This window comes from Schistocerca gregaria, chromosome 5 (genome assembly GCF_023897955.1).
Source record: "Schistocerca gregaria isolate iqSchGreg1 chromosome 5, iqSchGreg1.2, whole genome shotgun sequence".
NCBI lineage: Eukaryota > Metazoa > Arthropoda > Insecta > Orthoptera > Acrididae > Schistocerca > Schistocerca gregaria.
The window spans coordinates 69,593,674-69,618,763 of record NC_064924.1 but is presented as its reverse complement, the minus strand read 5'-3'; the positions used below and the strand labels follow the sequence as shown (position 1 = coordinate 69,618,763).

Below are 25,090 nucleotides of genomic sequence, written 5' to 3'. Positions count from 1 at the left end.
TTTCAGGATGTAGATCTGACGTACATAGCTAAGGTCACTCATGGCTATTCAGGTGCAGACTTAACTGAGATATGTCAGCGAGCCTGTAAATTGGCAATTCGACAAAGTATCGAAGCTGAAGTGAGAAGAGAAAGAGAGCGAGCTAACAATCCAAATCTTGCAATGGATGTAAGTACTTAATTTTTGTATATTCTTCAGTGTGCATACAAAGACTCTCCTTTACATTTGTGAGTTTTGTATGTGTGTACAGAAACTGTTGTCAGTACAATCAGGATAGAACTCTGTTTTGTGGGCAGAAATGTACATCAGTCATACTACGTGTGCATTTTTTTAAGGTTACACAAAAGTTCATACAATGGAGCCTGGCGAATTGGCTGTCTAATTAATATCAGGATCCTAACAAGGGAACCTCCACATCGCAACCCCGTCAGATTTAGTTAAAAGTTGGCACAGAGGCTAGGCCTTGAAAAACTGAACACAGATCAATTGAGAAAACAGGAAGTAGTTGTGTGGAACTATGGAAAAAATAAGCAAAATATAGATTTTTCAACATTATCTTTCTCTTCAATGAAAATTTTCATAATTCATTATCAAAGATAAGCTGTATGATTGGGATCACTTACCAAACATTACTAAACAGTCCACTTATGAATAATGTTTTTACTATGTGTTTGTTTCTCTCTTCGAAATAAAAAGTCATTCTGATGTGAAAGTTTTTGAAGCAGTCAGTAATGCAATCCCCTTGTTTCCAACAGTTCTAGTATTTTCAAGCAGGGTTTATCGTCTTCTGTGTTGGTTGCAGTTTTTCTGGAAAATGGTATGCTGAGTGCTCTGCATTAGCAGTACCAAAAGCTGGAAATGCCTTCATTCATTACCACTATTTTCAACCATTTGCATTACTAAGATACAAATATAAAATCTTCAAAAGAATTTATTGGATTTAATTTTCAACAGTCATTTGGCAGATAATGGTTGTTGTCCCATATTAAGTCTTTCAGTGGAAGGGATAACAGCAAGTAAAACAAAAATTACAGAAGTTTTTAAAATAACATTTGAAATACGACTTTCCACAGTTCCCATCTATAAACATTGTAAATGTGATGGTAGCAGCTTACTAATATTGTTAATTCATACTTATCTATTGTTGAAAAGTCTAGATTTTCCCTCAAGTCTGGGGATGATTGTTCATTTCCCATGTGAAGAACTGTTATCCTAGATGTTACACAAGATCAGTGGGAGGAGTTGGTGGGCTTTGTCTCTAAATAGAAAGATCATACTACTGTGAAAAACTCTTATCTAATTGTGATGGTAATGAAGAACTGACATACATTTTGTCACTTTGGAGGTGGACAAATGTTAAGACCCTTTGAATATAAATGCAGACACTAGTCAAGCCTGCAGGTTGTGCTGTGGTGTTTGACCACGAATGGTTCCTGTGCAATTTCCATAATACACGTGATTAAAAAGTACATGGCAGTGCGTATCCCTCTCTTCATCCAGTTCTCGTGGGAAGTATGCACCTCTAGTCAAACTATCACTCTTTGATTCACTCAGTAGTAGTAGTACATGCAGACATGAAATTTTTGAAGTGTGCAGTTGCTCCCAACTACAGGGCATGAGAATTCTCAGTTGATTATTATATGCTCATGGATAAATCAGTGGTATGTTGGGATAATGAAACAGCAGAGTTTTTGGGATGGAAACGTACATGTGCAGAGTGACGAGCTGAAGGGAAATACATGGAAGCATGCTAATGTGGCAATGAAACAGCAGTCTGTGATTAATAGTGGTCTTGAAGCTGTAAAGAAAAAAAAAACAGTAAATTTCATTCTTTAATTTTTCAATTTTGAAAGCAAACATTTCACTCCACAAACTAAGATGTCGATAGTAGATATGTGAATTAATTGAAAGTGAGCTGTAGCTTCCAACGAGACTGACAACTGTTATAACAAAGATCCATGAAAATCTGGCAGTGTTAAGTCCTAGGTTCTTGTTTCAGCTGTAGGATGTCATAAATCCTGAGATTGCAGAAGTTCTGTCATGTGTATCTTGAAATGCAGGCCTCAGCAGTATAAATGCATTGCCTGACTGAAAAAAGTAAAGTACACAGAAGACATGGTAGGATATCAGTGTATCTTCGTACAAACAGTTGGCAGATACATAGATGATTGGAGTTGCAATTAAGTGTGACAATCCAGATTCGTGGGACATTCGGACATGACAGTGGCTCGATGTTGGACTGCGTGATAATGTTAGGGCAAGCATACTTGTCTTCAAGGTTCTAGTTGAACATGTCTGAGCACCAAAAGAGACGATTGCTGTACTGTCCACCAGGTCACTGTAACCCTGTCATATCCATTTCTGCCACATAAGAAAAAGACCCCCTGCAGTGTTCTGTTGTCCCACACCTTTGATCAGAGACTAACAGCAGCTGGACTAAGGGATTACTGTCACACACATAGGCTGCCATTAACATAACACAGATGGCTGCACTTGGGAGTGTTGCCATGACTGCTACCATATTTCAACAGGACATTTCTTGTCTACACATGGCAGTTTTGTCCATGAACTGTGTGTCATGTTGCATTCCCGCTAACAGTGAGATCCCCCGGATCTGTCACCCATAGAACATGTAGCGCACCAACTCATATATAAACTCTTGTCCTGGTACCAGTACCTAGGATATTAGGATATCAAGGTCCATTTGCAACAGTTTTGGGAGGTTGCCTCAGTAGAGGATACAACACCCTTGATATCCTTCCCAACTGAACCAGTGGATGCATCCAGGTAAGGGTTAGGGGGGTTGGTAATGTCATAGTGATAAGTGGGCTCATCCTGCCAAATTCTTTGTAAATTTGACTTGACTTTGTAATCATTGCAGTAACATTACATACTCTCTCAAATTGTGAAGTTTTATTTTGTGCCATCTTCCCCATCTGGGTGTTTTGCTTTTTATGCCAAGCAGCGTATTATGAAGGGTTGCATATTCCCCTAGAATTAGTGAAAAAGAAACTTTCATGCCCGAAGGAAACATAGACATTATCAGATGCTCACAGGCACTGAAACATTAGCATCCACAGTTTGCTGATGTCATGCTGAAGCAGTTTGGCTTCTCTGGTCCAGTATAGGCTCAGTGGCTATTCTCGCACTCCAGTGAGGTGTGGAGAAAAACTCTTAGATTATAGCAATAGCTTTTTTACTTATTAGTGTGCAGTTTATTTTCTATAATTGAATGGATTTAATTAATTGGCCTAAAGGTTTCGTTTTATTTCCAAATTCAGGAACAATTAACAGGAGCTGTTACTCCTGTAACAAATGGAGATTCATCTGGATATAATAATTTAATAGAAAAGGCTGATATTGCTTCTGCTGCGTACAGTATTAGACTCCATGATACAAATTTTCAGCCAAGTCTTCATGTAGGCATAAATCCTACATATGCTTTAAGTACTAGTAGTTTAAATAGTGATGTTACAAAGTATACAGATACACAAATGTTGTTTGAAGTTATAGCTGAATGTTCTGTATATTCAGATGGTTTAGAAACTCATTACCCTCGAGCAAATGTACCAAATATATGTGATGTGTAATGTCCAATAAATACAATATAATTGAGATATATTTTTATTGTTGACATAAAACAACAAATAGGAACACTATTAATCATAAATGAATGCTCCAATTTTGTGTCATTATTTATAGTGCACTGCCAACTTACAGAAATATGTTAGAGAAGGAAACCGCTTTTGGAGCAGAAAATAATACAAAAATCAGTCATAAAATAATTTTTTTTCTGTCCCAAATATTATATTGTTAACTGGCTTGTATGTCAACACCTTTCAGTCTACACTGTCTAATACATCATCTGGGTTTACTATTTCATTACATCTGTGCCTGGATTTCATTCTAGCATATGAGACAGTTGCATGAAGCCACATTATCACATGTATATCACTCCTGGCTTTGCTTTTCAGGCAGAGAACGTGTCCTTCGTGCAAAAATGACTTTCTTTTCATTAGTTACTGATTCACTAGGTCAAAACATAAAGTAGGACAGGATTAGGCAAAGATAAGGCAGGGAGGTGACCATGGCCTAATCATAGGAACTATCTTAGCATTGACCTTAACAACTTAGGAAAACTCCAGTCAGGGTGGCTAGAGAGGTATGTTGCTCTGCATCCCGAACAGATAAAACAGAAAACGAACAGCAAAAACATTATTTTGCAGGGGGCAAACACTGCATAGATTGTACATCAGTTAGCAAATTAGCAAGTACCCAACAATAAATGGGCGACTGGTAACCCTATATGCTAACATATTCACTTACATTTTAGAAATACTTCTCAACGAGAAATGACTTTAACTATTCCCCAAAAGCCATTTCCTTGTCGAGCATATTTGCATGTTGGCAGTGCATTAAAATGAATGACACAAAAGTGGCCCTGTTGTTTTTGAGTAAGAGTTGTTCCTGTTTGTTCCACATTATAGTCTGCTGTTTGTTGAAGTATCCATGAGGTGGTTATGGTTACATGCAGCATCCTGAATGTGACAAATCTCTGTGTGCCAAGTGAATAGCAAATAACGATGCAAGTGCAGGAGTGTTCTCAATCCCCTCCTTTATTTCTGTAATGAATTAAGTTTGATTTTTTTTTCTGCTTAAGTTCTGGATTAGTGTCATAGCACATCTGTTTCTCAGATTTTATTTTTAAGAAAGTTCTTGGAGGATCAAAAATCTTGGAGAGAGAATAATCTATTAACAGAATCCTCAATTCCATTGGTTTCATCAAAGTGCTCAGTGTGTGTATTGAAATAACTGTTACAAAGGGCAGATTGCTGAATTGAAAGATAAACCTGAACATTTGAAACTTGTAAAATTATTTTCTTGATGATCATTTCAGCCTTCTTTAGCTGCAACTTAGTTTCCACCTTCCAACTCACATTTGTGTAATCAAGTTCTGGAAATTCATTCCCCCCACCCCCTCACCCCCCGAAAGGTGACCTAGTCCCAAACTATTATTCAAAAATTTCATCATTTTTTAAAATTTGATAATTGATTTCTGTGAACCACACTGTGTGAATTGTACTGTTTATATGATTTAACACACTTCATCAGACACACTTCAGCCTGGGTGTGAAACAAATGCTTTGAATGAAAATTTGCTATTTTCCCAACCTATGAACATTGTAATTACTACAGGCTGTCAATAAGAGCATGTCACTTATTCTTAGGATTCAATGTTAAAATGTAACCCACACATTTAGTACATCCGTCACTGCCGGTGTGTTACAGTCTCCATTGTTTATGGATTCTCCTGTGAAAGAGATGGTATTCTAATTGTAATGTGATTGCTTCACCCAAAAAATTCTTTAGAAAGTAGTTTAAAATGTTTGAGATGAAAAGAATTATTCCTGCCAGAGAAATTCAGAAATCAATCAAAAATTGACTGATACAGTAGTCTTGCACTGAAGTTTTGGTACATTTGTTCTGTAATTGTATTAGCTTTGAAATTCCTCTGTATCTTCATCTTTAAATGTCTTACGTTTATATATATATATATATATATATATATATATATATATATATATATATATATATATATATATATATATACACACACACACTTGTGGTATGTACAACATTAAATAGAAATATATTAGCAAGAAGTTGCAGGCTAAACTGAAATGAAGAGAGTAAAACATTCTGCACACAATTTATTGCCAAGCTATCCAGTCATTTCTCACATTATGTTCATGTTATGCAAATGTTTGTTGCTGCAGATGGATGAAGAAGATCCAGTTCCTGAAATTACACGTGCTCATTTTGAAGAAGCCATGAGATTTGCAAGAAGATCTGTATCAGACAATGATATCCGCAAGTATGAAATGTTTGCACAGACCTTGCAACAGTCCAGAGGATTTGGAACGAATTTCAGGTATGTAAAATATTTCCTGAGCTGCTCATACTTGTGTAACAATATACACAATCATTAGTACTTTGGATCTACATGGGACAATTAAAGTTCTGGAGAAAACTATAAACTAACCAAAATATTTGTAAGCAAGTGAAATTTGAAACTTGTCTGTGTGTCTCCTTCTAAAATCTTCTTTGTTATTGGAACTTAGGAAGACTGAACTTATTGTCTGTCCAAATTTTGCAAAAGTTGTTAGATCTCTAGCAAAATCTGATCATTGGTAAAAGGATACTAAATTTGTGTGTAGTTTCTCCTTCCATCAAGGGGAAATTCATAAAGATGAGAACATTTTCTAGTGAAAATAGTATTAGTGAATTTACATTTGTTTAGTTAAAATCTGTCCATCTGTCCAGACTTAGCTTTATAGGGTTTTCATAAATCATTTACGACCATTTTTGTCAGATGGTTCCTTTTCGAAAAGGACTGGTAGGCTGTGTTACATACAGATTAATAACAGAGGACAAAAAGATCCTAACTAACAGGGAGCAGAGATGGACAGGTGTGTCATTTCTCATTGATGACAATCTGTCTCAAACCTGACAGGAATTTCTGCTGTCAGTGCATGCCGGTCCATGTCCTCAAATTCCAAATGAACATTATAAAGGACGCTGCGTACTGTGAATATTTCAGTCGGGTACCTTGCAATAGGCCATTGCTCTCAGCACCACATAAAGCTACACACCTTCAGTAGACCAAAAATTACAGAAACTGGACAGCTGCTCTCTGTAGATGATGATTTGTGGTTTTTGCCATTTTCCAAATGATGCAAGGCATTGAGTGCACTGATGATGTCCCAGTGTGGTGTTAACCCATAATACAGTGTCATTCATGCTGGAGGTGGATCAGTGAAGTTAAGAGGTGTTTTTTGTGTGATATCTTTGGACTCTGCAGTGGGGTTAACATGAACATAACTGGGATATTTGTGTGAATATTCTCAGTGACAGGGTTGCCCTTTCTCTACATCTTCATGGTAGGTATGCTGTGGACATTCTGATACTTGTAGACAATATCTGTGTTCACAGGTGTGCACAAATGCTCATTTTATGAACATACTGGTACCTTGTCGCAACCGGACAGGCTCAGTGAATTGCCCGTCTTAATCCCATAGAAAGTGACTATTTGAAAGAGCTGGTGAAACATATCAGTCAACATGGCTGCAATTTCTAGATCTTTGTAATGGAATCATCAATGACTGGCTTCAGTTGGGTAGACATACAGTATAACCCCCCTTTCACATTCCTGGAATTAACGTTTTCTCACCATTTACGACATTTTTTTTCGCTCCCATCAAATTTCTCTTGTCCATAATCTTAACTCTCACCTCAATTTGCGTTAACATATTTATAATTTTCCTGCAGTTTATGCTTTATGAAAAATGTTCATGGAGAAAAAACTTGACTTAAAATGATGTTGGCATGAAGTCGGCCGTCAAGTGGTGCTTACAAACATTACGTGGTTAAGTTTCTTTGCACCAGGGTGCTCCACTGCTCGGACTTGGAGTGGAGAATGTGTAAAAGTTGGAGCAATTTGTGCGGTGTCTCTTGCCGCTGCCAAGCTCCACTCGGTGTGGTGGCGTGGGAGTAACTAGCTCACCGTTTACGTGGTGCTCCCAAAATTGGATTTCAGAGTTCCCACTACCATTTCTGGGTGGTAAAGATTCATTGGAATAGATATATCCTGACCAATCACAACCATTTCCAAACCATCTCTACTCTACATATGCAAATTCATAACTGTTGTGACCATCGCTACACCTTTGTTCAATCATATTTAGTGTGTTTTGTTGTTTAGCCACTAGTAGCACAAATTTACATCTTTCTGGTTTAAACACAGTACCAATTATATACTTTATCATGCAGGATGAAACGTGTTTCGAGGAATTATTCTTGTTGTCGGATGCAGTATTTACATATGTATTTTTTGTGATGCTACTTAAACAATGTACGTGATTTTAGTGTGTGTGTGTGTGTGTGTGTGTGTGTGTGTGTGTGTGTGTGTGTGTGTGTGTGTGTGTGTGATTTATCTGCGTAACTGAGGAGGCACAGTACCTGATAACCTCAAAAAGAAGAATACAGTGCAAGAGATGTAGAACAACGTACATGCAAATGCCACAAAAGTACTTAACGTAAATATTTCCATTTAACAAGGAGAAAAAATTCTCAAAGCACAGTGAGCTTAGTGTGAAAAAATACATAACTCGTGCAGTGCTTCATTATTTAACGAATAAATGGCAGCTGCAAGCTTGCCTAAAATATTGATTATGACTTATGAAATTGAGTCACACATTTCTACTTCCCAGACAGTTATCAGTTCCCGTTACATCAGCAGTTTTCATTAGATAATAAACTTTTATCCGATAATAAAGTCCTTGAAAAGTATTTTGATGCCTGTTGTGCACATATAGTTCAAAAATGCAAGGGGGAATCATATACAAAACTTCTACAGCTTAAAACGTTATTTCCCACATTTTACACTTCCCACATTTTACACTTCCCACATTTTACACTTCCCACATTTTACACTTCCCACATTTTACACTTCCCACATTTTACACTTCCCACATTTTACACTTCCCACATTTTACACTTCCCACATTTTACACTTCCCACATTTTACACTTCCCACATTTTACACTTCCCACATTTTACACTTCCCACATTTTACACTATTTTGTTGAAGTCCCTTGAAAATTGTAAAAGTGAGGTTTCACTCTGTATCCTGGGTAAGAATTTTTGGTCCAGTATGATCATGTAGAAGAGCACACGACCTTTTTCCTGCCTTTTCCACTTGTTGCTTGTGGTAAACAGTGTAAGAAATACACTGTTGGTACTAGAGCTGCAAACTCGCCATACGTGCCAAGACATATGTGCGTCTTGTCTGGGATACATCAGTTCTGAGCAACAGTATCTTGTGCCAGGCAGCCATTGTTGTGACAAGATGAGTTTGGTCAGATTGAGTTGGCACCATGGTACACCAGGTTTCGGTGTGCTGGTAATCACAAGGCCCCAGCAGGCTCACCAGGCAGAATAAGTCAGTTCAGTGCAGAAAGGTGCGCTCCAGTAGCTTTCCCTCCACTTACCACGCCATGGGAAGAAAGTAAATGTAATAGAAATGTCAAGAAATACTTCTATCAACACCTAGCTAGCACCCGAGTTCGTGGTGAGCCTTTTTGAGTAAAAAGATTGATTGTTGTTGAACATATTTAAGAAAAATTCTGGGACCGTCACCAACCAAACAGCCGCAACATGATCCAGGGCTTTATTTTTCATTATTTCACATATGCAGATGAAAAACAAAATGGTTTGTTTGCCATGTCTAGTGGGAGCAAAAGAATAAAAGTGGGCACTGCAGCCTTCACTTACGCTTTCAAAGGGATGGATTACCTGAAAAGATCAAAGTAATGGTCTACTTTGTGATTTAAAGCCTTACTTTCCACCACTCAAGCAGTGTTTCAAATGTTTTTTGGCACATCAGCACACACCAGTACCTATATGTGGAGGACCTTGTTCTGTTCTGAGTTGAAGAAAGCATATGTATGCCTTCATCCAATTCAAATGACCACAGACTTTGCAAACATGGTTACTAATCCTCCATCTATGATAAAGTAGAAGTCATCTGCTTTTTCCTCAATATAAGACCCAGATGGATGTGCGTCTGAGGTGCTCGAGGACTCCCTGTACTTCTGTTCCCACTACGCCAATATGTAGAAAAAGTCTTGCTCATCTGGCATCCATGCCCAGCAGAGGGTTACCTTCCTCAGAACCTTCTCAACAGATCAGTGTTGCCTCTTGGCTCGACATGGGCTCATTGGAGACAAGTTACGGGCTGCAGCATAGCTTCTTGTTACACGACCAAATAATCCCCAACCAGAGTTAAAACTGTGCAAGAACATATACCTCTAACCTTAGTAATCGTCATGCCTGTTTCAAAAATAAGGGTTGCTCTGCAATGGCATTTGCTAATATATGGATATATGGCTGTTTGGGTGTGGCATCTGTGGGTTTTATTCAGTGTAATGCTGCTCTCTGTCCAGACAGTGCTGACATATCAGAAGATAGCTGACTTGATCCATCAGCTGCCTTTCCCTATTTCTTGGGCGATTTCAAAATGCACAGTGCATTGTGGTGGTGGTAGAACAACTAACATAGGCACTCTGACGAAGCAAGTAATCACAAACTCATTTTAGTGTGGCACTTGAAAAATATACCGCTGTCAATCCCTCAATTGTAGCACTAGCTTTCTCCCATAATTCCAGTGGCTCTTTGAGAGCAGTCATTCCCAGATTGTCATGACCCTTCCACAGTTACCCAACTGAGCACTCTAGACGATGGAGCCAATTGTCATTCTTTCAACACATGAGACAACTACTTCAATACTAAAAGCAGCAGTATTGGCAAGTCCCCTTTCTTCAGCTACATATTGTCAGAAACCAGGCTTGTTTTGGACATAGGAAATCGCTAAGTCAATTAAAGATAGCCTTGAATGCTCCAACAATATAAACTTTGCCTCTTTTAGTGGAAAACCTCATTGCCTGTAAAAGGCTCTCAACCTGCTCACACTACTTTACTAAACACCAGAAGAAGGAATGTAGGGAAACGTGTTGCTACTGTAGGAACCCATACCTCTTGTTCACAATTATTGGCCAAGTTTCATTGTATCTGTAGTCACTGACTAGCAATCAGTATTTATGGGGTATCCTCGAATTTAGCAATATTGATTCTGAATGTACTATTACCACAAAATTTTCTGGTGTACATTGCTCAAGCATCTGCATCCAATGACTACTACTCAGCTTTCTATCTAGGGTAGAAGATAAGAACCTGTCTTTCAATGCTCAATGTCTGGAACCATATAATGCTACTTTCAGTGAGTGGGAGCTCCTCAGTGCTTTGGTCTTTGGTTACAATGGGGTGCTTTATCCTGCTGGAATCTGTGGATTACTGATGCCACATACTTGAGACTTCAGTCATATCTGATGTATGGGTGTGTTTCCATCCTAGTGGAGGAAAATCATGATTGTCCTAGTTTTCAAACTGTGTTTGTGAAATGGATGGCCATAGACCCAGCAACCTCATTAATGTTCTGTGTAAGTTGCTTGACTGTGTGGTGCACTGACATTTGTGTGTGACTCTTGAGATTAGGGGTTCTTTGTACAACATTCAGTGTAGATTTAGAGGGGCCACCTGACTTAAAAAGTTGACCAGAGTCTGCTGTAAGGACAGCCTTTGCATGTTGCCAACACCTCACTTACTGTTTTCTTGACTTAAAGAAGTACTGTGAAATTTTGTGGCTTTACCTCACTGTGTGAGTGGAATTTTAAAGTCCCCCTCCAGATTATTTTTTGTTTTCTATCACTCTGCGTGGTTCTAGCCAGCTTTGTAATACTCTTTAGCACTCTCCATATACAGGAGAATGGAGACCCACTGAGCCCATACTGAGTGTGGCCCTTTTTCTTATTGTAATTAATGGCTAGCAGAGGCTGTGGGGACTATGGTCTCACTGTCCCTATACGTAGACAACTTTGTATTTACTACAATTCTTCATCCATGAATGTTGTTGAAAGCCAGCTGCAAAGTGCCATTAGGAAAGCACAGTCCTGGGCTGTCATAGGTTTCAGTTTTCCACTACAAAGATGTGGTATGCACTTCCGTTCACACACAGCTGTTCATCTACATCCAGAATTTCACCTTTGTAATGGATGGCTCATTTTGGCAAGAGTCTGATTATTTTTCTTTTTTTTACTTCCATTTGAAGCTTAGTTGACATGGTTACCACATATTTGCCATCTTAAAAAGAATTACCAGTTGAAACTGAATGCATTCTGCTTCCTCAGTCATTTCTCCAGGAATGCAGAAAGCATCAACCCTCTCTAAGAAGCACTTGTCCTATTCAGACTGCATTACAGGTGTTTTGCTTATGGATCAGTGACCACTTTAGTTTTAAAACTACTGGATCCTATTCACTACAGTAGGATCCATGTTGCGACTGGTGCCTTTGCCCCCTTCCAGGTTTACTTCACGCCCCTCCATCCCCATGGTTCAAAACATCAGCCAAATACCTGGTCACACCTTTCTATTGGATCAAAGGAAATTTGACATCTCAGCATTTTGGATTTTGTTTCTTTTGGCACTGATCAAATTTTATGGTTCCAGTTATCTGTTCTGCCAGTTTTGAAGGTCTAAAATGACATTGGTGGCTGTGTCTTCTCACCTTCTGCAGCCCCTGGGTAGCTCATAGTCCATTTAAAATTACTTGATAGTCGACATCTGTCACTTGGTGCTGCAGTGTTGCCACGTCAGCTGCCATTCTGTTAAATATGACATGTAAAGACGGCAGATCACTTAACAAGTGCTGAAATGCTGTTGATGTTGTGTGTAGTGATGTTGGAAGCTGCTGCTGTTAGGTATGGGGTGAATGCGAGATGCTCTGTCCGCAGCTGATTTAAAACAAGCAATGACTGAACTGCTGCAGGCAATGCATTTTGTAGCCTTGAATTTACGCTCGTGTCCTAACGTAACCTCTTCATGTGCAGTGTATCAGAGAAAAGCCTGGACAGCAATCTTCAGCACAATTGTTAATCGTGCTCACTTTCCTTACAGCGACTACTCAGAAAAAATTCAGTTTCAGCACTAAAAATCTTGCTTGTGCTGTGCAACCTGACATGATACCGATTGATGAGCAGTTCTGGTTGGAATTCATTTACAGGCTATGTGTGACACAAGCATATTCCAAATGTAAAAAGAATGATAGGAAGAAAAATAACAGCAAATAAAAAATTAAAAATTAAACTACATTGGAACCAATTAATTGATGATGATGATGATGATGGTCATCATTTTGATAGAGATTTAAAAATCAAAAAATTCATCCCTCGCCAGGATTCGAACCCACGACCTTAGATTTCTGAAACTTAAGGCTTAGCACTGTTCTATGGAAGATCAAAAGTTACTAATGTTAAATTTATTGATCTGTACGACCAGTTGCAACGATCATTTGCTGGCTTCAGAAGTTTGGTTTCCCATCAGGTTGTACAAAGTTTCCTTCTGCAAGCCAATCTCTGTGATGATATTTGAATATGTCAAGTCGAATCACATCTTGTACAAAAGAATCCAGTAGTCTTTGTTTTGTGGTGTGTACAAAATGTGTGTGATTTCGTTGTCATTGTTTTGTGTGTGGTGTTCCGAGTGTGTTTATCATGTGTGATGAAATGCCAAATAAGAGCTGGATCCAGTATTTGGAATTAAAGTCCAAGAAGAAAAAATGCCAAACAAGGAATTGTAAGTGAACTGACAGTTTGTTGTAGCAGTTTGCCATTGCCAAACAGTTCGGGCACAGCATTGGGTGCTCTGTTTGGAGGAAGACACCTCCAACACATGAAGTGTCAGTTGTCAAGTAATTTAATCAGACAATACACTCTGGTTGTAGCTAATTTTTCAGCAGAATTAGTTGCTATAAGGCCTCCATTATACTTGAACTTGCATTCCTGAATGTTTTCAAATCTGGAATGATACTCTAAGCAGCCAGTGTGAAGCCGATGCTCTCCACAGAATTAGGTTTTGACCATACACACTCCTTGTTTCTCGTCTCCATGATAATAGGATTTTAATTGGATACCTTTGGACATAATTAATGTAGTGATTCTTAGGAATGATCTTGTAGACCAGTACCGTATTTACTCGAATCTAAGCCGCACCTGAAAAATGACTCAAAATCAAGGGAGAGAAAAGTTTTAGGCCACGCCTCCAAATCGAAACAAAGTTGGTCCATCATAATATGGGACACAATTTAGGTCGAATGAATGACGATACAGCTACAGTAGTTTGGTTCGAGTCATAAGTTTAGCAGTTAAGTTTTACCAGGTAGCCATTTCTATGCGTCAGGCCCGTATTTATAAGAGTACCCTTCCTTTCTCACGTGCTTCGTCTGGTTTGAATAGATTACTTATTTTTCTTTGATCTGATAAGTACTGTTGTTTTTGTTATAGGTGTTCACGCCACTCTAAGCTGAAAATGCGTTATTGTGCTGTGTCAAGCATTGTCGCATTCTGATAATGTGTGTTTACTATCTGTCGCCGATCGCAGCATGGTTTTTTTGTGCGCGCTACCGCCACTTACGATAAAAAAAGAGGAATTGTCTCATTAGCGAAACAATGGCAAGAGACTGCTATTTGTTGGTACTTACGCTGCTGCTTTATTTGATAATGATCAACAAGGACCAGATAATAGACTGCATATGATAGATGTTCTGAACGAGAGTTTGCTAAAATTTTTCGCTGTTTGAAAATCTCTGCAGACGCCTCTTTTGTACATTACATTCTGTACAGAAATTAGTCGTCTTAGATTTAAAAATCTAGTCAATTGCCGTGCTTCATTTGTGACTGTACCACTATTAGACATAAGAATAATATGAATATAAACATGACATGATATGTATATTCTTCCGCATTTGCTGTTGTCTCACACTAGTTTCGTAGTTTATTAGGCAGACAGGATTTAAATGAGATAGCAGCAAATACGAAAGAATACATGGCAAAATGTTTATATTCATATTAGTCTTATGGTGAAGAGAATCCTGCATGTGATTATCAATTCATAAAAGTTCCTATTAGCAACCATCTCTTCTCACAGGTAGGAAAAAATTCAGAATATAGAGTTGGCCATATTGACAAACATCCCAAACAGTCTTGCCAGTCGGATATTCAGAGTACATTAAAATGCTGCTACATTCGAAGATGAACAATACGGAATTTGTATTTACTTTGTTGGATAATGTATGAAAATGCAGTGGTTGAAACTCGAGGCAGAGAAAAAAAGCTCGTCTTTCACCTTTTTTTAAACTTATTTACTGACTCAGATGTTTTGGTGCCAGTATTTATCTTCGTGCCTGCAAAGCATGCCTGTGTAGCGCTACGTATATTCGATGGCAGAAGTTAGTTGTGGCGGCACCTACCAACATTTTTAAGAACTTCCACTTGCTAAGCCGCAGGTGGTTTTTTGGATTACAAAAACCCGAAAAAAAGTGCGGCTTAGATTCGAGTAAATACAGTAAGTAAAGGAAGCTATGTTGATGAAAACTCAGAAGATAAGGATACCAGGTTCCTACTTACGGTCAGCCCTACAGTTTCAGCTTCTAAAGGCTTGGAACAAGGAATGGCTCACTGTGGCCAATATGAACCACCTACATATGTCAGCTACAATTACTGTGCAGTATCATACGTGAGCATGACAAGTACCAAACTTTCTATTTGCAACTGCAGTGTGTGCTGTCCACTTGTTATAAGCCGAGCGGTTCTAGGCACTTCAGTCTGGAACTGTGCGACCGCTACGGTTGCAGGTTCTCATCCTGCCTCGTTCATGGAGGTGTGTAATGTCCTTAGGTTAGTTAGGTTTAAGTAGTTGTAAGTTCTAGGGGACTGATGACCTCAGATGTTAAGTCCCATAGTGCTCAGAGTCGTTTGAACCATTTGAACGTGTTATAAATGCAGCACACCATGCCACAAATTACTTAAACAGCTACTTTAGTATGAATGTCATTTGGATATTCCCTTCTAGCACAAGTTTCTCTGAACTACACAAGGGGAATTGAGTCCCCAGCATGTACTGTACATTTGCAAACCCTCCGCCCTAAACCTCTGCTAACCTATTTCCCACTGCCTCCTGCCTTATCACAACTCTCTTCCTCAGATTTTAATTCTTCTTATTCTTTTACATCTGTCATTTGCTGGCAGACACATTGCCATTGTTCTCTTTCCTGATATTTTTCTTGTGGTGTATCTGATTGCATAATGTGTCCTGGGGGCCTCTAGCTGCTTTGTGGATGGGGCAGTTCTCCTTCCTTTACCATTTACCCCTCTCTCATGTCTACCTCTTCTGTCTTTGTTTTCCTGATTCTTACAAACAATAGAATCCATTGGGATTTGTTTTTTGTCCTTCCTCTCTGGGGGCTATTTTTGTATTGACACAAAGGATCAAGGGATCAGTGATCTCATCTTCACACATCCTTTGTGAATGTGTACACTCCTGACTGATGATCTGGAGCTCGAAAGCCAGTTAGTACTGTCTTAAATTACATGTCTGTATGCCATTTATCAGTCTGCTAAAGCTGAGGGCTTGCTTTTCTTATATATTACATATTATTCCATCCAGGAATTTCCATTATTGTCCTACTTACAATAAAGGTGTCCAGGACTGCATTGTGATCTTCCCTTAGCCTTTCTCTAAGGGAATTTAATGTCCTTTGCCATCTATGTATCAGCCATCGTATCTTCAGGTGAAAGGAATGCTCTGCTGTAATCATGATAGCTCTGTTAGTGGCCTACATTCTTTTGGTGTCCCAACTTCGCTTATTTGTGGTAAACACTGAAGCAGAGAGTGGTTTATATATTTTCATTTGAAGCTCATCACCATGGTATTTTCAATCTTTCAGTGCTTTTACCTTCCCCCCTCCCACCCCCTCCCTCTACCTTTTCTACCTTTTCACCTACTGTGGCTGAAACATCAAGCTTGTTTTCTATACTGACTGCTAGTCCCTTGTAGAAACTGACCACCCTTCGCAGTCTAGACTCGAAAGGAGATGGACCCAGATTGCTTCAGACTAGCATACCTCTTCTACCTTGTAACATTTCATTACCTTTAGAGGTTTTTTCCTTATCTCTGTTTTTTCCTCTTTCTCTGTCTCAGATGATTCCACAAAGATAAATTTGGCAGTCCGTCATTTATCTTCTCTTGGAAAGATGTAAGTCTTTGATTATTAAATGGACAAAAAGGATCATGATTCAAATGTTAAGTCCCTTTCCACCCATCCCAAAATTCTTGTGTGTGTTCTGTCTCTGATGAACTCATTGAGGGGACATTAAATGTGCCATATTTCTTGTTTCTGCATTCAGTTATACAAGTAATATAGGCTATACACAGCTTGTGCAATTGTAAGAAAAGTCTTACTTAGGTCTAAATAAGACTTTAATTACGTATTGAAAAGATGGTATATAACTTAAGCTACTTGTATTAAACTATAATCTTTCCTTTAGTTTGATTAGCATAACTTTTCATCACTATTCTCCCACGCCTTAAACAAAACAAGACTTTGACACATTTTAATAGCAGAGATTGTGGAATGCAGCATATAACACACTCTTCAGTCGTTAGTGCCAATTCAGCTTCAGTATGTTACTACATTGGTGTCAGAACAGACACGTGTTGTCATTGTATGTGAAATGTGAAAAACAAAACAAGAAAAAGCATTTTATTAGCAGATAATGTAAATCCTCTCAAGGGTTTACATTTTACCAGCAACCATATGGGAACAGGCGCTAGAATGAAAAGATTTTTACACTTAAAGGGTGTACAACTTGGCTTCCGCCATTTGCCGATAGGTGGCAACAACAGTATGTAGCAGTCAAAAGAAACAGATCACAGACGTCTGGCAGTTAGTTGGACATCAGTCAACATAACCTCATCAAAACATTAGTCGATTTGTGTCTGCACCATAAAGTTGTTCTTGGTTGAAAATGTCAGTTTATGACCCTAATTCTCGTCACTTGCGGGAGGTGTTACTGTTTTGTTTCAATATGAAGAAAACAGCAGCTGCGTCTCATCAAATGCTCACAAGTGCGTATGGTAAGGACGCTATTAGTGAAGGGATGTGTCGTGAATGGTTTCAATGCTTAAAGAACTGTGATTTTAATGTCGTAGACCAGCATAGTGGTGGAAGAGAGAATGTTTTCGAAGATGCAGAATTGGAGAGATTGCCGAGTGAAGACTCGCATCAGACTCAAGAAGAATTGACACGATTAATGGGAGCGACACAGCAAGCCATTTCAAAATATCTCGAGGCTATGGGTATGATTCAGAAAGAAGGAACTTAGTCCCATGTGAGCTGAAACCAAGACACATTGAACAGTGTTTGTGTGTTTGTGAGCAGTTGCTTAAGAGGCAAAAACAATAGGGATTTCTGCATCACATTGTGACCAGGGATGAAAAATGGGTTCTTACGATAACCCTAAACGCAAAAAATCATGGGGATATCCCAGTCATGCTTCCACGTCGACGGCCAAACCGAATATTCGCGGCTCCAAGATCGTGCTCTGCATTTGGTGGGACCAACTCGGTGTTGTACTATGAGGTGTTAAAACCAAGTGAAACAATCACAGGTGTTCATTATCAGATGCAATTAATGCATTTGAGCAGAGCATTAAGACAAACGGCTGCAATACAGTGAGAGGCATGATAAAGTGGCTTTCCAGCACGACAATGCTCAACCCCACATTACAAAAGAGGTCAAAACGTATTTGGAAACATTAAAATGGGAAGCCCTACCCCACTCGCTGTATTCTCCAGACATTGCTCCTTCCATCACTTGTTTAGATCAATGGCGCATGGCCTGGCTGGCCAACACTTCAAATCTCATGAAGAAATCACAAATTGGATCGATTTGTGGATTGCTTTAAAAGAGGAACAATTTTTTTGGCGCAGAATTCGTACACTGCCCGAAAGATGGGAGAAAATAGTGGCCAGTGATGGAAAATACTTTGAATGATACATGTGTGACCAATTTGTTTCATTAAAGCCTCAAATGTTGGGGGAAAAATGGCAGAAGCAAAGTTGTACACCTTGTATAAATATTGCTAAATTTGTCCTCAACCTGTTTAATGGTGTATTTTTAATATTAAAAAATTGCTGTCATTGTAAAGGGCGCAAAAAAGATACTGAAAAGTATCGGTACAAAAGGATGGCAATGAGTTATGTACCACACAAAAGCTTCAAACACTGTCAACCATAAGTGAAATAAATGTGTTTGTGTTTTTAGGAACAAAAACTATTTGTTGAATGCGAGGAAAAAAGGATTGGATGAAATCTGGAATATGAGACAGATTTCTTGCACAGACCTCACATATTGAGTAAAGATACCTAATAGTTCAGGCACTAGACTGTCATGCTGGCTATCCTCATTTAGGTTTCCTGTGGCTGTGTTCTGTCCTTTAGGTCATGTTGAAGTGAGATGTCACAGTGCTTAACAAGATCAGAGAGAGAGAATGGCTGGCCAGTGGGAATGTCATGGTATTTGAGGGTGTAACATTGGTTAGGAGGGCAATGAAACATAGGTGGTGTAGGGAAGATATCAGTAGAGAGAATCTTGAGTGCTTCACTAGAGAAATTCATATCCTTGGCAGAGCAAAGTATTGAGGATGACAGCCAGGTGGAATGTTGAAATAGTGACACAACTTGACTTGAAGTTCTGGCTGCTAATTCAAGAAGATAGCAAAAGTGTTGACACATTTGTGGCTGGGTGGTGAGGGATGCTTCTGAATTTGAATTTTTTGGAAATGGGGTGCAGTAGTAGTTTAGGGTGTAGGGAAGGGAATGTTTGCTATGGAAAGGGGGGGGGGGTGTGGTAGCTGTAATAGCTTAATTTAATGTTAAAGGTGTAATGTTGCTGTCTGGGATTATATTGCAGCTGAAATACTATAAATTTTTTCCACAAAACTCCAGCTCATCACTGCTGCCCTCTTAAGCTCCTTTCTCCATAGTTATTGAAACTGAGTTTGCACCAGAGATAAGAACTTATTTGCTTGTTTGTGTGTTTAGTTGTAGGTATTATTAATATATGCATGGTAGGTAAACGGCAGAGAAGGATAAAATTACCAATGGGACGTGACGTATGCTACTGCCAGTCAATCTGTGTTGGAGTTAGTTTTTGCATTACATTGGGTTTGTGGCAGTATTAGTGTTCAGTTCTAAACAGGTGTTTTCCTTTGTTTTGTTATTAACAATAGCCAATAGTGTCTTTGTGGTGTTACCTATTAAGTTGTTACCTGTTATAACTAGATTTTGTGTACCTTTTTGAAAACGTGCTACTGTCATATGAGTAACAAGCATGTTAAATAGGAAGCACTTTAATTGTATTGTTCCGTAATTTTATGTGGAATTGCAGTGGTCGGGCATTTATAGGGGAGAGGGTTTTACACGAGATTTTTGAAGTGTTGGGCTCATTTAGTGATTTGGTACATGAAATGATTCTAAAGATAGAGGTACCTCTGTGAACTGTTTTGAAAAGCCATTTTGTTTTTCAGATTCCCAAGTTCTAACCCAGGTAATCCATCACAAGGAGGGAATAGTGGAAGCCAGCCAGGAACTTTCCAAGAAGATGGTGATGATGACCTGTACAGTTAAATGAAGACTGAATAACAGCAATGAAGTTCAGTTATAATTGTGAAGAAAAATCGATACACAATGTCTGATTGTTCAGTAATAAGGCCAGTTTTCACAGCATACTGTGAAAACGTGTGATATCTGGAAATGTTTGCATTTGTGTACATTGCTTGAGATCATTGTGGTTGCTTCCATAAACTCATGGTTTTAAAACTGTGTGTATGTGTAAGATTCTGTGTATGGAAATGCGAATTGTGCCTAATGTGAATGATAAAATTAAATGCAGAACAACAATAGGTTTCACATTTATTCTTGCAGCATTCTCTGAACTTGGTTTGACACTATCAAACATCTTATATTGCATTAGTGGTTAATGAAGAAGCAGATGTTAATGTAATGCACTATTTTCGAAATTCATGCAAAATATTGATACTACTGATTTTGCTTTGTGGCTGTAATTGTCCTTTTGTAAACTAGTATTTTGAATGTCAAGTGTTTTCATCATGCCAGTACAATGACTGGTGGTTGTTGTAAATATGTGATGGAAACACTAAAATAATTTATTATTTCTGTGATTTTTTCCCAGTTTTCGTATTTTAAAATTCATTGCATACTTTTAATTAAGAGTATCCTGTAAGTTTGGAGAATGAATAAACAATGTCACTGTGGTATAGAACTTAGCCTACTGGAACCATTAGCCTTTGTGTTTTCAGTACTTTTTTTATTTTTCTAGCAGGGTACTGTCTGTCTGTAGACTGGAACTTTTTAAGTAATTCAGAATAAAGTGTTAGATTCATGAAATCAGTTTTAGTTAAAAACTTGTCGTATTGTTCTTTAATAGGCTATGTTTACTTTCCCTCTCAGATGAAATTACTTGTATTTGATATAATTTCTTGCTTTTAATATTTTTCTTCATTACAATTTGTCCTTTCCCCAGCCTTGGTTAAGTGAGAACACATGCATTGTGATTGCTAGGAATATTATCAGCATTTGTACTCCCCTTTGACATTTATTTGATGTCGTTCTTGACACTGTGGCTGTGTTTATAAAATACTGCAAGCGTTTTTCATCTTAAATTATTTGTTTTAGTTCCGTACTTTCTGGAAAGTGTTAGAGAAACATGTGGTGGATGAAATAAAGTGTGTTTGTGAAACAGGCTTCCAGTTACTCAGTATACTGCACTTTTCTTTTGCCAATTTTGTAAATATTAATGTTCATGCCATGTATCATGATCTTGTTTTAATTTGTGAACAGTCATTTGATCTTCGAAATGCTGTTGTGAAGAGTCAAAGTTAACTATGAAAACGTCACTTTGCATCAACTACTTGTTCATTTTTTTTAATGCTATTTGTGGTATACTGGGATTTTATGCGAATGACAATTTTTTGTGGCAATATTTGTTGACGAAATGAATTGCGTCGACAGTTAACAGAAGCGGTGGTGAAACATATCTTTTGATGTTACTGTGTTGGGATCAAAGTGGTGCTATCGTAAAATGCTAGTAGCCACAAGAGATTCCTGATGTTATCAAAGATTCATAAATAGTGCTGATATACATGTTGTTGCCACCACCACCACCACCACCTCCAGCAACCCCAACCCTCCCACCCCACCCTTGATTTTTATTCCTCCACTTGAAATACGACACTACATCCACTTTGAAGATGCTAAGACAAAATCAGTTATTATTTAAAAATCTTTCGGCTGTACCTGCAACATCAAAAAAAGATGTTTCCCAGTTATGCTGTTATGTAAAAGCAGATACTGATGATTCAAGGCAGATTTAAAAAACCATAGTTTGGTATATGTGGAAGCTCTATTGGATGGTATTATGGAGATTAATTTGAAGTTAAAAACCAAAATTTATGTAGGCTGTTGTTTACAAAGTGTTCTACAATTAAATAAGACAAGTAGCACTTGATTCCGGGTAAATTCATGCCAGTAACTATAGAGAGAAAGGAAGAAGACTTGAATAGACTGTAACCGTACGACTGCTACGGTCGCAGGTTCGAATCCTGCCTCGGGAATTGATGTGTGTGATGTCTGTAGGTTAGTTAGGTTTAAGTAGTTCTAAGTTCTAGGGGACTGATGACCTCAGATGTTAAGTCCCATAGTTCTCAGAGCCATTTTAAATAGCCTGTCCATACTACGCATGTGTGAGAGACATTGCCCACTTCAAAGAAAGGAAGGAATATAGGTAACAATTCACCAAATAATTCAGATACCAAGTCATCAGTATGAACATGAAAGACTAAGAACATTGTTAGCTTTCATACCAATCTTCATTCAGAGCTGTGAGTACATGAACTATTTGTTCACTCCTTGAAGACGCGGGCCACTGTGGGTGATTGGCGCTAGCTCATGCAATAAAGTTCGAAGGTATTTAACCAGCTTTCCTTCATTGTGAAACTAGTTTAATTTTGTTAGCAGGTGGCACTGAGATTGGCAATCTGATCATGTATACAAAAAGTAAGAATCACAATTGAAGGAAACTAAGCACAATTGCCACAACAATGCTAGTGCAATTGCACTGCCTGCTGGGCTATGGTTGGTTGGCAGTCTGAAAAATGAGTTCTGATCCAAAACCGCACGCCATCCTGTGGCATTTGTTGTTTGTCTTGCACCATGCTGTGTTGTTCCTGTCTTGCATGATGCTGAGTGTGTTCTTCAAGAACACAAATGGCAAAAATACACACACACACACACACACACACACACACACACACACACACACACACACACACACACACACACACGTTACCCAACCCTGCTTCACACAAGTAGCATTAAGTCGAGCACAATAGTGTGTGTGAAATGCAAGGTGAACAAAGGGCACAGGCCTTTGATTATATATCCTATGTTCTTCTATAGTGTCTCCTATAGATGCAAAGTTACAGAAAAACCAGCCCTTAAACTATTCTGATGCCATACCTGCATTGAAACAGCTCCATAAATTGCAGGAAAATTTAAAATGCCTTTAAACATTCTTGGGATTTTGTATTTGCCAATAACATGAGTTAACATGTGATAACCTGAAGCACTGGAACAATAAAACTGTCAACCAAAACGCCCCTCCCCCTTTCTTTGCCAAAGTAGAACTATGCAAGCAATAAAGTAGACCCATGACCCATTTCATCGGCATTGTAGATCTGACTAGGTATGGTATTTTAACTAAATTGCAAAAAGGTTTTTGTATTTTTCAGTCGCTTTTTTATCTGATGATCAAACTCCCCATGTACACCAAGCTTCCGAATTCCACAAAAAGTTTTGAATCTGCAGAGCCAACTGCAAGAAAAACCACACATTTAGTTTCTGGTAAGCCCAAATAATCATGGAACTGTTTACATTTTTCCATTATCATAGGCCCAGTTGAAGATTTTCTTCCAGAACTTTTGGCACAACTGCTTGAACAAAATTTTATGCAACTGTTCTAGTTTTGGCTTTTTCAAAGTCTCTCATGATTTAGTGTCTTTTAATGTGATTGTCTGTGAGGCAGACCTTTGAAGTTAGCCTTTATTTCTTTTTAATGTCATAGGTTGTTGAAGAACCAACTTCATATTGTTTCATAATCTTATATCTCTTTTCACCGAGTTACTGATGTCAGGCTTTTGTCATATTGTGAGTATAATGTGTGCACATTTGACTTTCCCTTTCTTTTGAGAAGTGTTTGGTTGAGAAGACTCTCCCACAGTGCACAGCACTATTGTAATTGTAATATGGAACAGCACTAATCGTTCTTCCACTGGAAAACACTATTTTTTAATCATTAGACAACTGATGCATTGTAGAAGCTGTCTGACAGGTGACTGAAACAACTGTTGGCACTACAAGACTCAATTGTTGACTGTCAAATGCATCTGAACTATTCAATAGATATGAAGTGATGCTGGATTATGAGGCTTTTACTGTATACTGGATTTACGTTTCTTTTTAACTTTGCAGTTTTAAAACAATGATGGGGAAAAATATTAGGTTATTTAAAATTTTCTTACATCACAGCCTGATGATGTGATAGTCGTCTTTTTGTTGTTAGTCATATGTGTTCAACTCACTGCTGCCCATTCGAAGAATTTACAGTGAATTAAGAGTGCTGATCGGAAGGAGGCAGAAATTGGCAGTGTGAAGATTTGTGTGATCCCCTCCCCCAAATCAACCAACCGAAAAAGAACGGAACAGCTGTTAAGATATTAGCTGCCGCACACTTAGTGATTGCTTTTTTCCCTGGTGGGCACAGTGTCAGGCATGAATGAGGCTCTGATGTGGCCACCAGTGGGGATACGGCATGAGGCTTCACTGCGGCCTTGTGGCAGTCAGTGTGTTAAAGAGATGGGAATTTCAAGCAACTGATGGCAACGAATTTATTTGCTGGACACACAATATAAGAAAAGACAATGAATACCTACTGGAAGGTAAGTAAACATCAAAAAACCTAGCTCTTTATATCTGAAGATACTAGTCTGTAAAAGCCTCAAGTGACATTTTTCAATCACTGAATGTCAAATTTCTAATTTTATTATTCCACTAATATCGCCAGGTTGTTCAGAGATTAGCAGTATTATGAAGATTAGGATTACTGGAATACATAGTTGAATCATCTGTAGAATGAGTGCTGCTGCATTTTGGAATGTCATTCGTGTCAATGTAGAAGATTGGTCCAAGTACCATGGTGTGGAAGATGACATTTTGAGAATAGTCTTGGTATTGTTGCTTTGTAAAAGATAATTATTAGAAAAAGCTGAATGTTTTATACAAATTTGAATAATTAAGAAACATTTTATAGACTACATTAGTTCTATCAAAACTAACAAATGTTGTTACATAGTAATGAAGCTGTTGCTCTAATTCATGCATCCTCGATTGAGCTTCATGCTCTAGATTTATGTTCTGTCACTTGGGTTCTAATGTCATTAGGATGAGAAATAAATCACCAAGAGGTCTGACAAATCTTTGTAGGAAATTTGGAAGCTTCTAC

At 38.3% G+C, this 25,090-nt stretch overlaps 1 protein-coding gene across 1 annotated transcript in view; it reads left to right on the top strand.

Annotated features, from left to right (window-relative positions):
- The window catches only part of LOC126272161 (transitional endoplasmic reticulum ATPase TER94), a 49,338-nt gene extending 28,067 nt beyond the window's left edge, over positions 1-21,271 (top strand). Inside the window, exons 12-14 of the mRNA XM_049974793.1 lie at positions 7-168; positions 5,778-5,932; positions 20,040-21,271. Of these exons, the coding sequence (XP_049830750.1) occupies positions 7-168; positions 5,778-5,932; positions 20,040-20,139 (417 nt within the window). The 3' untranslated portion in view covers positions 20,140-21,271. The remainder of the gene's footprint in view (positions 1-6; positions 169-5,777; positions 5,933-20,039) is intronic.
- The last annotated feature ends 3,819 nt before the right edge of the window (positions 21,272-25,090 follow it).